At 33.3% G+C, this 14,753-nt stretch overlaps 1 protein-coding gene across 9 annotated transcripts in view; it reads right to left on the bottom strand.

Moving 5' to 3' along the window:
- kcc (solute carrier family 12 member kcc) overlaps positions 1-14,753 on the bottom strand; it is a 650,839-nt gene that overhangs the window by 19,943 nt on the left and 616,143 nt on the right. For all 9 annotated transcript variants that reach the window (XM_065363358.1, XM_065363361.1, XM_065363360.1 and 6 more), the window contains 3 exons: positions 4,735-4,989; positions 1,296-1,481; positions 985-1,220 (listed from right to left, as the gene is read on the bottom strand). In XM_065363358.1, the coding sequence (XP_065219430.1) occupies positions 985-1,220; positions 1,296-1,481; positions 4,735-4,989 (677 nt within the window). The remainder of the gene's footprint in view (positions 1-984; positions 1,221-1,295; positions 1,482-4,734; positions 4,990-14,753) is intronic.

Below are 14,753 nucleotides of genomic sequence, written 5' to 3'. Positions count from 1 at the left end.
GAGGATGAAATTGATTTTCATTTTGAAAATGACTAATCATATAGGATCGAAAATTGCGAATAAATCGATTTTTGAATTTCGATTAATCGATTTTCAATCATAATCAAATTTTGATCGAGAATCTATTCTTGGAGCTAAAAATTGATTTTCATAAGGAAAATGATCAATCATACGAAATCGAGAATCGCAAATAAATCGATATTTGAATCTCGATTATTCGTTTTTTTTCCCGATCATCATGGAATCAATTAAACGATTTTCAACGATGATAAATTTTTGTTCGAGGTCTGTTATTGCAAGCATGAAATAAATCTATACATAGAATTCGATAAATCGATTTTCAATTACGATCAATTTTTGATCAAGAGTTTATTTTGAAGATGAAATTGATTTTTCGCTTTGAAAATGATTGATCAGGTAGGATCAGAAATCGCGAATAAATCGATTTTCAATCATGACCAATTTTTAATCGAATAGTCTATTCTAGAGGCTAAAATTAATTCTTCATTTAAAAAATGATAGATCATATTATGGAATCGAAAATCGCAAATAAACCGATTTTCTGAGTTTAATTAATCGATGTTCGATTATGATCGATTTTTGATTGTAACGTCTAGTAACATGTGTTTTTTAAAAATTTTCCTCCAAAGTCACTCATTTTCAAACTGATCGCACATTTTATGGACACCCTGTAGGTACATAGTTATTGTTCTCACAATGAGCATTCTCTTAATTTGCCTTGAGTAATTGAAATGAATCCATCCTGGTCTTTAAATTCAAGATTAAGAAAACATATTCATCATAGTTATATGTATCTATGTACTTAAGTAGTTGAAATAAGTTGCCTAATTACATCGTCGAAGGAGTCATCACCAATACATTAACATTAGATACTTCGTGAAACACCCAGTGATTTACACCAACTTTTATTACCCATCTAATGCGATAATAAACCGAATAATTATATGAACGTGGCATATTTACTGTAATTTCTCGCTCCCGTAGGCATTTTGAAAGATTCCAATGTATACGGCGAGGATAGACAATAAAACCATTGCCAACGCCACAGCCCCGAATTTATTCACTAGCTTGACGCCGACGAATACGATCAAACCCAGTATCCACAGCATGAACGTACCATAGACGCGAAAATTATTGTACATGATACTCGGATCTTTGGTGAAATCACCGAATATCGATAGTCCAGGAGCCATGTACGTCTACGAAGAGGAAGTGTAAAAATCAATTGATCGAAAGGTGCAGAGTAGACAATATGATATGGTTGAAATACTCACGATTAATATCTCGATGGCTCCTATGATGTACATAGACGCTGCCAGCGTGGTACCAGTGTAGAAGAGGAGGCCTACAGCACCCCCACATTCTGGACCCAGCGATCGACCGATCATGAAGTATGATCCGCCCGCTGGGACAACTCCGTTTGTGGCGATGGCACTCATGGAAATGGCAGTTAACATAGTCTGCGGATAAAAAATATTCATTATGTTGGGTTGTTTGCTCTTGAAATGATTACATAAATTACAGTGATAGGTATATCCCTAGAACTTTTCAGTATTTTGTTAATGTAGAATAATTCATTCCTTTTTATCAATGAATTCTAATGGTTGTTAGAAATACAATTAGACATTCAACCAGCTAATCATGCAGCTGTTCACTGATTGCAAGAGGGATTTTGCCTTTGTAGCAGCAGTTTTACATTTCAAAATTTTTTAAACATTCATCAAAAATCCAAAAATGAATTTCAGCATTTAAAATTTTCATCACGGAGATTACGAGTATTTTAGGATATGTACAATTGAACTAACTTGCCTAAAAAATAATAAGAGCGTTCATTCAAACTTGATTTTTTCCCCCATGCTATAACAAAATTCTAACCATTTGCAGGGAACCTACATACATATTTCTCATAAAATAAATACAAACTCAAACATCAGGTACCTACAAAAAAAATGTGTCCTTAAGTACTCGTATTCTATTTCTTTCTGTAAACAGCTAGAAAAAATTTCAAGTTTTCTTTTTTACTTCAAGAGGAATTCCTATAAAGTAAAGGCAACAACAATCCACACACACCACGTCGAAAAAACACACACAGGTATTTGAAATATTCTAAAAAGGTATAGAAAAGATGTTACCTACTTGAAGAGAATTATTTCGTCAAAGCAAACGCCTCTTTTCACCAGTCAGCCTACGAATCACTAAATTTTACTCTCGTAGAAAACCACCCTAGCAAAGACAATTTTTTTTTAAAAACCCAGAGATAAAATTCAGCCATTAAAAAAAATCTCCGACATTCCTTGTTTTATATTTTTAAAACAACGACGCAAAAGAATGGCGAAAGGCGAAAAAAAAGTGAAACGAGTGCAATTGAAAATAGAAAACTTTTCTCGTATTCGTGGTTAAAATACAACCTAGAAATGAAATTTAAATATTCCCTTCGTTTTTTTTCCATCTCTCACTCTGAAAATCTCACGTCACTGTGAAATTTATTAACGTGCGAATATTAAGCCTGGGAATTTTTAATCGACGTCATTTGACAAACTTGGAGTAAAATGAAAAAAATATCATTAGATATTGCGAATTATTACACTACCCGGACTTTTACATTGTTCACTAGGTCATTTATAACGCTAATCAAGGACGATGAAAAATTTCATTACATTTTTGAAACAATAAAACAACAGCAGAATTTCTAAGCCTGGCTAAATTTTGACTGAAAAAATGTACGAGTAATAGTCTGCCGCGCCCGTCAGAATGACAGAAGTCTCGTTTGTTCCGAACCTAGGTATTTCATACTTTATATTCACTGATTACAAGAGGGTTTTTGATATTTGCTTACGCTTACTGGGCAGGTTTAGATATTTTTCTTCTTCAAACTTTCAAATTTTCAGTTTTGTGCCATTTTTCATTTCCTGATTAGATCGTTTAATGAAAGATATTTATTTCTGCCGCACGGAGAGATTAGGAAAATTTACAAAATTGCCAATTACTATGATAATTTTGCAGGTCAATACTTTTTGTTGATATGCTGTAGTTTTTTACTTATAAAGTACACATTTACATAAGCTGAAGGATGGATAATGAAAGCTTAGGTAGATTTGTTGACGACCATCTTTGAAAATTTAATCAATCCTCACAAAATCGAAATTGGAAATCAGAAATCACTTGATCGAAAACATCGATTTTTGAATAGGTACAAACGTAATTTTGGACAATTTTTTCCCGGCAAAAACAAAGATGAATTTGAAATGATTAACAACACTTTTTAATATGATCGAAATGGAAAATCGAAAAATTGGTTGATTGAAAAAATTGATTTTCAAAACATTGCTTTTTGAAAGGAAAAACATGATTGGTCCATTTTTTAGGCTAAAATTGATTTTTCATTTCGGGCATGATCAATTGTACGAGATCAAAAATCGCAGATAAATCGATTTTTTTTAGAAATAGATTTTTCGATTTTTTAAAAAAATTAATCGAAAAATCGATTGATTGATTTTTTGAAATCAATTATTCGATTTGTTTGAAATCGATTATTCGATTTGTTTGAAATCGATTATTCGATTTGTTTGAAATCGATTATTCGATTTGTTTGAAATCGATTATTGGATTCATTTGAAATCGACTATTCGATTCATTTGAAATCGACTATTCGATTTTTTTTGAAATAGATTATTCGACTTTTTGGAAATCGATTATTCGATTTTCAATCATGATCGATATTTGCAATTTCTGAGCAGGAAATCGACTTAGGAGACTAAAATTGATTTTTAATTTCGAACAAGATCGATTATATGGGGCTGAAAATTGCTAGTAAATCGATTTTCTGAGTTCAATAAATCGATTTTTATAGCTCAATAAGCCTATTTCCGACAATGACCGATCTTTGCGATTACAAATGCGGAAGTCTATTTTTGATGCTAAAGTTGATTTTTCACATCGGACATGATCGAAAATTGCAAACGAATCGACTTTGTGGCTCGATTACTCGATTTTTACTCATAGTTAATTTTTGTGATTTCTGATCTGGAAATCTTTTTTACAGGGCTGAAACTGATTTTTCATTTCGAGCATGACAAATTGTATTATGTACATCAAAAATCGCAAACGAATCGATTTTTGGGGTTCGAATTATTCTGACCTTTTCTCAAAATACACACAGACTGCAGGTCTAAAACTAATAGGAACAATATCCTAAATCTCCAAGAGTAGATATCTTGCATAATCATTTCAATTCGATCAGTTCGGGTTTTCATAACACTTAAACTAATTATTCAGGTAGTTTTAATCGAGGTACAAAACGATTTGCCTGATAATACAGCAACCCAAACTACCCAATATACAAATTGGTTTGCTGATTCTGAAAGTTGATTGAGAAAAATTATGAAGCGTTTGAGGCGAGATATTTTTTTCAAGTTTGAAAAAAGTCTGAATCGTCTCAAAAATTGAAAATAATATAAAACTTTGGTCCTGGCTAAACACAGTAAAATTTTAATGTTCAATTGCTCAGAAGTGAATGAAAATAATAACTTTTTTTTTTGCAGAAATAACATAATGAGTAAGTGGCATGGCAGTGACTAAGTAGGTAGAGGTACGAGTATATGAAATTTTATAAATTCTGTTTTGTTGCCAATAGTTCTCCTTTTTATCTTTAGGAACATAATTGGGCATTTAAGCCATAAATACACACTATAACAAAATTTTCAGCCAACTCACCACACAGCAACATAATAAAACGATGAGGAATCCAAACACAGCTCCGGCTGTACCCACAACCCATGTCAATCGAATAAACAAAATTACGCCGAATATATTCTGTATGCAAGGTAAATAAACGCCGACCAATGTGCCCATACGGGCTCCACCTCTTTGAGGCTTCGCATCCGGATCTCCGGGACTTGGAATGGTATTCGAATAATTGGCGATCGAATTAAGGAACGTTGATGCCCTCGGTCTAGCATCCAATTCTTCCTGTAAAAATAATCGTCCAAATTATAACCTCATCGTTAGACGTTAAGGCATATCTTCATAAGGCGAAAACACACAATACAATCGAATGAAAAATCGATTAATTCGACGCAACGCAGAGCAAATTTCTTTACTGCAGCTGGATATTTATTATGGGCTACGTTTAGGTATAAATTCGAGGGCTTAATTGGTACAATAAAGCGTTAGACCGCGTTCGCATTTATATTTATTCGTTTCACCGGAACCGTTTGGTACGTTTGTAGTAATTCAAATCGTACTAGAATTATTATACCGTAAGAGTGGAGCGAAATTATACAAAATCCAAATACATTTCACGAATACGAATACGAGCGCAGGTATAGGACACCATTTTAACCTAAAGCTGGAAAGACGATAAGTCCACCACGTGATATGCTTTACTCATACAATTTAGCATTATGAACGTACATTTTACATGTAGAAGAAGACCATTATGGTTTTATTGGCATTATTTTGAATAAGAAAATGAAACAATATTTTCACTCAACCTGCTTCAGAGTATGTAGGTCTACTTTTTTTACCCCTAAAAATTTCAATCTATATTTTCAAAAATGTTTCCAGGGTCTTCAATTTATTTTCCCAAAAAGTGGATCAAAATCGTGTAATAAATATCCCTTAATTCCATTAAACTCAACCAACGAGTAAAAATTTTGAACACTAACAAATTTTAGAACACAAAACCTCCATCTACCCATTAAAAAATGAAATTATTCGAATTCCAGCCACCGCAGAGTCACGCAAATCGCATAAAAATATATCTGTATCGTTTATTGCAAGCCCGATAGATATAATGTAGTACACTAGACATGACCCAACGCGTAGAAACAGGGGTTAAAATGTGATACGTACATAAAAACAAAATCGTGTTCCGGGACGAGTTTCGCTATACCTAACGTAATCCTTTCAGCCTCGCAGATGTGCCTTCGTATTTGGCTTAAATGGCTGTTTTGTACCTTTTCACGAGTCTCTTGTTCGCACAATTGCTATCTTTTAAAGCTATTTTCAAAATACTTGGTTTACACAGCCAACGTGTTAGCATAATTCGATCGCTAACGCGCGTATAAATATCGTCGACTTTGTCATCGTTGTCGGTGCGCTGTACTGTGTATTATGTTGATTAGGATTAAAATAACGCGTTAAAAGATTCCCATATGTTGAACAAAGCTACATAGGCTATGTGTTTGTGTACACATAATTATACCTACGTAGGTGGAACAGAGATTCTGTTAGCGAAATCATTTTCACGAAACAAAATTACACCGTGTAACAGGTTAAGTATGCGAGTAGGGTTTCTCAAAATTTCTATCCGTTTTGGAAGTATTCATTTTTATTTCTAAGCATAAAAAATTGATAATTTTTCAAGTCGAAAGGCTGAAAATAAGGTACATAATATAAACAAAATTTTGGCGTAATTCATGGAAGTATAACCCTGCTAAAATTCATGTCTCCATTTTTGACAAATTTTTTAAATTTTAAAATTTGACCGATTTTCTATGAAAAAAATATCAAAACAATCAAATTGATGTAAAAGGCTGAAATTTGGTGTAGATTCTACTTTTGACCTTCCGAATCGATTATCAAAGATTTTGATCCATTTTTGAGCTTAAGCGGATTTTTGCACACTCCAGTGTTCGAAAAAATGCCATTGATAGGATCGAAATGAAATTCCAAACCATTGTTAAATTTGGATTTGAATCAGTACAAACTGATTTTGAAAATACGTACCAAAATTGATCGAAAGGGTCACGCAGACAGTAAATCCAAGTTTATTTGCTCATAGAATTCCGTTTTCACCCTATTAATCGAATGTTTTCGAAAACCGGAGAACCCGAAAATCCGCTGGAAGCCCCATAACGGATCAAAACTAGCACCAGTCAACTCAAAAGATTGAAAATAAGGTGCGAACTAAATTTCAGCATTTTACGCCAATTTGATATCTAAATTTTTGATTTTTTTTTTCATTTAAAATAAGTAACTTAACGATAATTTGAAATGTCAAAACTTTGCCAAAAATCGAGAAATGAATTTCAGAAGCTGTTTGCGCATTTGGTGTATTTTTGGATCCTTTTTGATTCCTTCTTGTTCAATTCAAAAATTTTTTCTAAAAAAGGTGTAAAATCTGAGATTTTGTGTCTCTTTTTACAAACTACATACTTACCTAGAATATTTTTACTATCAATTTTTGGAAATTATTACCAGAGCTCAAATATTCTTTCCCTAAAAAATCCCATACATATACGTTTAAATATTCCCTAAAACATGCCAAAATGGGCTCTGAAACTAAAAAATATTCCCAAATGATAGGTAGGTAGGTAGAGTCATTGATTTTAAATCAATGGGTAGAGTGTTGTTTTACAGGAAAAATCAATTCCTCGACAATCAATTCCCAGATGATTTTGCTAGCGCATATTGTTGTGTGATACCAACAATTCACAAACGAAAAATAAATGCAAAACTGGGCGCTTCATTTCATAATAAAATTAAGGGCCAAATTTATAAACAATAAAATTCTCAAGTAAGCAATTAGTAATACAAGATACTAATGCTTAGCTAAGTAACTTAGCTGAGATACTCAGCAACATTGAAATTCATCCCTTTTGAGAAGTTGGTGGTGCGGTGTTGCCAAATATTTTTTCAAGTACACATTTGTTGTGAAAATAGCATGATCATAAGAAAAGTAAGTAAACACAGTTTTGAATGAAGTTTTCCAATTGTAATGTCCAGTTTCCCTCCAACAGTTGAACTTGAAGTTTTGATTTGAATTTATTGTAATTATTTCAATTTAAAATTTCTAAAGTACCATTTTCACCTATTGAGTTATCCATACTATGAGGTTTAATGAAAAAGTATGGAGGTATTCTCCATAATTCAAAAATGGTTCTACAAAAATTCATCCCGCGAAATTCATCCTGTGAAAATTAATATTGGGGAAAATTCTTAGTGGGGAAAATTAATATCACGAAATTAATACCTAGGAACCCAGGTGTCAAGACACATTCATAGCATTTATATTCTACACATAAATGAAGAGAATATCTACGCTAACATGTAGTTTTGCAGCGATAGGTAGGATCTCATTCAGGGCCGACTCTAGTTAACAGGCTGGTATGTAACGTTTGGCAACTACGCTGTTTTTGCAAAAATCACACCAAATCCAAAAAATTTTGAACTAATGGAAAGCATTTTTTATTTCCTACAAAAAAGGTTTACTGCACTTTTTCCATAAAAATGATATTTTTTGACTTACTGCGATGAACATCAACATTACATCTTATGCAGAAATCAAAAAGTCAGCCCACAATGCCGAAAATCAACATTTTTTCCAAAAATGATACCAAGCTCAGAAATTATTGCATGAATAGAATGCTTTTTTGATTTCCTGCAGAAAAGGGCTATTGCAATTTTTATGTAAAAATGATATTTTCTGAGTAATTGCGATTTATATTAACGTACATCTTATGGAAAAATCAAAAAGTCAGCCCCCAGCACGTATTGCCAAGTTTCGGCCCTGTCTCATTCCAATTCATTCATGATTTTTGTGCAATTCATTCATGATTTTTGTGCAATGTGTTCTTATCAGAGAGCAATACCATAAGATTTCTGAATTCTGATAAAGTACACAGTTACACATACTTCATTGAAGGTAAATGCATGCTTTTATCTGTACCTACTGTCAGTAGGCGAGTACGTTTTGCTGTGCAAACAAATATTGCCTACTAAGGAACCTGTGTACCTACCTACCTATCTACCTAAAATTTTATTGATTTTGTGATATTTGTAATAAATGCTTAAGTTTTGTACAATATGAATTTCACAATATTAATTTTCCCCACTATATTGTGTGATGAATTTTGCGAGATGAATTTTGCAGAATGAATTTTCCCATCACCTTCAAAAACTGATGTAAAAAGTAATGTAGCCAAAAATGAAGCATAGGAAAGTCTGTATTACAACAGAATTTAATTGTAACAGCAACATTATAAAGGTATCATATCATTTTCATTGATATTTATTATTACTTGGGTATTTTATTCAAAATGCAATGTACATTTCTGTATGATTGTATTGTGTACTTAAATATGCATTCTATAGAAATATTCATTATTGAAAATATGTTTATTATGTTTTCAGTGCACTTGCCAGCAATTAAAAAAGAAGTATGCTAACAAGAAATGTAAATGAAAGGAAAAATTGTCCGCGCAAAAAAGACATCTCATTGGTACCAGAGGCAGACCACACACTCCAAGCCCCACTCAAAATCCAGAATTACACAGCAACGCCACCAACACATCAGTGGTAACTGAGATAACAACAGCAATTCCGGATTCAGACTCTCTCCATTTGGCTAGAGGTAATCTGGCAACATATTTTCATATTCAAAATAATAGGTTAGTGTTTTACAACAATGATCGAGATGAAGGTGATGAAGATGCCAAAAGTGATGATTACAATAATGAAATGATGGTTCATAAACCAGAACCAGCCAATATCATTCCTCCTGATCCCAATCTGCTGGTTAACAGATTGCTGAACAGTCCAGAGTTCCTACTGCAGCTTCATCAACATCAACCTGTTATATCTACACCAGTAAAAAGGTCTAAAAAACATCCTTGAATGGTGTGTGAGTTCACACTCAATTCATGTACTCTATTTTCAATAGGGTTGAAAACTATTTGAATTTGAATTGATTGTGATGGTGGTGGATCATAGAATCTTTGAATATTAGTGGTTCCCAGTTTTGGTTCCAAAAGGTACCTTTCACACAGTTCTTCCAAAATGGTTCTCAATTTTTTTCAAACTCAAATGGTTCTGGTGGGTAAGCCACGCAGCACTGAGGTTATCAAAGGTGAAGACTATGTTGAAGCTGAAGCTACAGAACAGAAAAGTGAAAACCATGTTGACACTATAGAACAGCAACAGCCATCACAACCAACCACAAAGGATGTATTGAACAGCATATAGTTGTTGTATCCAGGTAAAAACTAGCATTATCCTAAGTCAAAATGAAATAAACCAGAAAATCAAATAACCCATGATAAGTGGATGGAGCCTATGAATTCTAGTGTAAACCCTGATACACTAAAACAAAAAGGAAACAAGCCATTAGCAAATCACTGATTACAAGAGAGTTTTTGCAGTTTTAAAATTGATTTACAAAGTACTAAAACCTCCTTTTTTTGAATAATACTTAATATACAATGGTTGTCCGGAAACAACGGAGACTAGTGCTCGCGTTTGAACACCCTTTGACCTAGCGACTTTGTTAGTATCTCATTCGAAAGCTCATTAAATTCTCTACAAAATGGTACACATGATAAATTTTTTCTGTGACGCATGAAAAAAATTATGGCGTTTCCCGCGCGACCACTTAGTAGCTACCCTCCAACTTTTGTCAATCAGCTGTGATTCATGAAGCACGTGGTCTATCGATGAAATTGAAAAACAGATCTATAGAGGATTCTTTCCTCCATAACAAACTTACAAGGTTCTAGCTGCATTATTCAGGGAGCAATGGCGGAGCACGTTTGGTGTAGTGATAAAAATTCATCAGTTTTTTCAGTGCTTTATTCAGTTTTGTTAACGCTTGACCGCATACTACTATTCTCACCCCAAATTTCTTGGGAAAGTTCAAAATAACCGTTATGCCACATCCGCAATATTCACAGGGTTCATCCCCCTGCAAGTGCAATTATTTGTTGTTTCCAATGCTGAAACATTTCCTTTGAGGTAAACAGTTCAATGAAGATGATAAAGTTGTCAGCGCATGCCAAAAGTTTTTCAAAACGCTCAAACTAACAGATTTTCAATTTTTTTTTGATAAATGGATTACTTGATGAATGTTGTATATCGATAATAACTGCAACTATTTTGAAAAGTTATAAATTATGCGAATAATAAACTTTTTTGAGCATTGTTTTTTTTACTGATAAAATTTGGAGGGTGCGCCCAACTGCTCGCGCACAAAATGCAGTAATTTTTTTCACGCAACCCTGGAAAAAAATTTATTATACCATTTTGTAGAGAATTGAATGAGCGTTTGAATGAGATGCTAACAAAGTTGCTTGGTCAAAGGGTATAGTTACCAAAGAGCCTAAAACATCTTAATAATGTGGTAGATGCTTTGAAAAAATGTGAGTCAAAACTGACCTACACAGTGTGCAGAAATACCCTGTACCCCTAAAAAAGCTTTCTACTAAACATTTCGGCTGGTCATAGTGAATGATAATAAAGATAGCATATGATTGGTAGTTGGACTGAGGTGATAATATTCCACCAATCATATGCATCCAAGTATTTCACGTTGTAAACCCATATTTTTAATAAAAAACTTTCTTCGGGGTCCACGATATTTTTGCACATCCTGAAATTAAAGGCCAAATTAATTCATTTCAAAATGCACCATCTTCATCATCAACGATTGACTGCTCCCTGCTTCACACTTTTCCACAAAATAGGATTCCCATAAACACTAGGTAGTAATATACCCTGATGTTGATTTTTGATCATCAACAATTTGAAATTTGTATGAATTGCTAACTACGAGTATGTTACATTTTTACTCACTAATTTATTTTTCAACTTTGGTATGTGATATCATTGTCAATTTCTTGTTTTTTCATTTATTCAAAACTTTGGTATCTCAGGTATCTGTAATATTGTTGCTGATTTTCCCAAGTGCAAAATTCAGAAGGAGCAATATCAATTTTTTAAAAAGTAATTACACGTTTATTTAGACTGTCTGTCATTTTTGAAATTTGTGTGAATGTGCTATGTTGGTATTGTTGGTTTTTACCTTATTTTTATTATTATTTTTTCAATGTCAAGTTCCTAGACTTATAATTTAGGCTGTTATTCTTGAAATTCATGCGGATGTTCCGTGTTACTTTTTATTAATTATTTATTGTAAAACTTCAGTATCGGATACCATTGGCGATTTTCCCAATGCTTTTTTTAAAAAGCAAAGATTTTTTTTGCTCATTTACCCTGTGATTTTTTAAATTTGTGTGTGAATGTACTATGTTTGATTTTTTGTTTCTTTATGTGGAATTTAAAGAGGGAATATAATTTTTTGTTTTCAAGATTCAAGTTTCTATTTTGTTTATTAAAAATACATGACAAAATGCAAAGCTCCAATAAATTTTTTTCATCAAAAAATCGCTCAACAAGCTTCATGACAAATAATTCATCGCATATCCCAAGCAAATAAATCATTTCAATATCACGTAGATTACGAAATAAATCATTCAAATATCATTTCAATAATATTCACTCTTGAAAAATCGCCACATAAAATTCTCATCGATAAAATTTCAAATTCTAAAAATAAATTTGAAACACGACGAAAAAAAAATCATCCATTTTGTCTAGCATACTTCATTAGTAAATTCCGATACGATAGTCTGGCCATTGAAATTTAACCGAGTTCGACACAGAATCGCAAATTAAGAGATGAGATGCCGAAACGTGAATAATTTAAATGCCAGTACTGCCACAACAGATTACCATATAACCCATTAAAATTCTTCATGTACGCGATAATAAACCAAAAACTGCGCTAAAGCCGCGAACACCAGCTTTTCTAATTTCATTCTCGTAAATAATTAAAGCCGAAAATTCGAATTCGACGCTGAGCTACGTTGTCGTTCAACGTGGAACGTACCAACATGATGTACCCTCCACATTACCTAGTCCATATTACCATTATGCATAGATGAATGGCCACAAATACACGGCAAACTGGTTAGGCAAATTTATTAACATCTGCGATAAAATCAGCCCGCCTGATTCTCGTAGGCGAATTCCCTCGTCGCTCGATCAGCCGATTATTTGGCTAACGTAACAGAGGAATTTAATACTCGTGTACAGATTTTTCTGCAACGATATTCACATTTCGGTGGTAGAAATAATTTGATTTGTTGTGGATTCGACGAGTAGAATACCTGGTTCATAATGTACATAGAAGATGGAAGGAAATAGTTAGTTTTTGAATTACACGTAATGTAAAATATTATTTTATCGAACAGTTTTACCCAACGAATCAGATAAACACATATTTGGAATTCATGTAACTAAACTGAAATTTTCCCATTTCCAGTCGAAATGCAACGAAGAGATGTAAACATGTTGGGCCACATCAAAGCGTTCGGAGCATCGTTTAATGTGTACACTCGAAGAATGTTTATAAACACACGTTGGCCAAGATCAACGAACCGTTCAATATTAACCGCTTTCGGTGCACTTTGATGTTTGTAAATTGACCGACATCAGAAGATATTTTAATTCGAATATGATTAGAATGTAGGCAAATAGAAAAACACGTCTCGTACTCGTAGTAATAATATCGCCAAAATAGAGCACGCTTTAATTCATATTTTTACGCATACTAGGTTGATGTAGTCGGTACCCGTAATAAATTAAAAATAAACACCGATTCGATTAAGTCTCACGTATCCGTAGACTGCATAATATCGTTTGGCAAAGCTTCGTTTCGAGTAAGCAGACGATGAAGATGGAAGTTTTTCATTTTTTAGCGTCGACGTTGTCAAACTACGAGTACATACAATCTAGCTATAGCGGGAATATTGCGTAAATCCTTATGGAAATGTGATACGAATGAAGAAGATCTGGCCATTTTCATAAAATAAACATTATAACTGCCTGTAAGGAATACTCTAGCGACATAGGATGGTATTTTCGCCGACTACATTATACGAGTACGCGTATATACACGATGAAGAATATGTATTCTCTCTTTACCTGAGCCAACAAATTGGATTTTACTCTCGTAAATTTCGTATGCCTATTTATGTACCTTGAGCGATGATGAAAAACCTCCCACGTCAATATTTTAACCTTGTTGGGGATTATTTGTCGAGCGTGTAAATGTATTAGATGCGAGGAAAAGACCGTCATTTTTTTTCAACTTGTTGAGTTTTTGTTTGATCGTCGTAATGGGAAAAAATTATAATCTCGAAAGCTACACTACACGCATTCAATCACGATGGCTAAAAAACTTACCAAACTTTCCGGAATGCTACACTCAGATTTTGACTCGACTATGACAGAACGAACGAGCTTTTCCAAAAACCCATAAAACCACATTTTCAGCTCATTTAGTCGATTTTTTTATGTTTATAGAATTTTTGTTTTTTTTTCAATCTTGGACATGAAATACTGGATAAAAAATATGTTTTCAAATATGTAATTTACTCAATTTTGAGGAAAATACTCAGGTAGTTAGATACTGTGATGCTAACCATCAGTACGCGTCACAATATCTAACTACCTTTTTTTTTCGCTGTAAATCGCGGGAGGATGTGTGCGGTGGTTCTCCACTAGGACGAGGAACATTCTCGTGATGTTAAGAATGCCAAATCAACAAATCAACCGCGATTTACAGCGAAAAAAAAAGGTAGTTAGATATTGTGACGCGTAATGATGGTTAGCATCACAGTGTCTAACCACCTGAGTATTTTCCTCAAAATTGAGTAAATCACCAAAATTCTTATTTGTGTAATCATTTAGTGGTATTTCCAGGTGGTTTTGAAAAAAAAAACATTAAATTACAAGGTATTTAAATTTTATTTTAGGGAATATTCGAGCAGAGTGTCAACACTAGATTTGGAGCAATTTATTGCATTTATTACTAGTTTTTTGATGTAAACTAGTAGAAAATGAGGAACAGAGACAAATATAATGTGAAAAGCTGTTACCTGTGATCAATGAAA

This window comes from Planococcus citri, chromosome 4 (genome assembly GCF_950023065.1).
Source record: "Planococcus citri chromosome 4, ihPlaCitr1.1, whole genome shotgun sequence".
Taxonomy (NCBI): domain Eukaryota; kingdom Metazoa; phylum Arthropoda; class Insecta; order Hemiptera; family Pseudococcidae; genus Planococcus; species Planococcus citri.
Note: the sequence above shows the minus strand (reverse complement) of the source record. Positions and strands in the feature narration are given on the sequence as shown.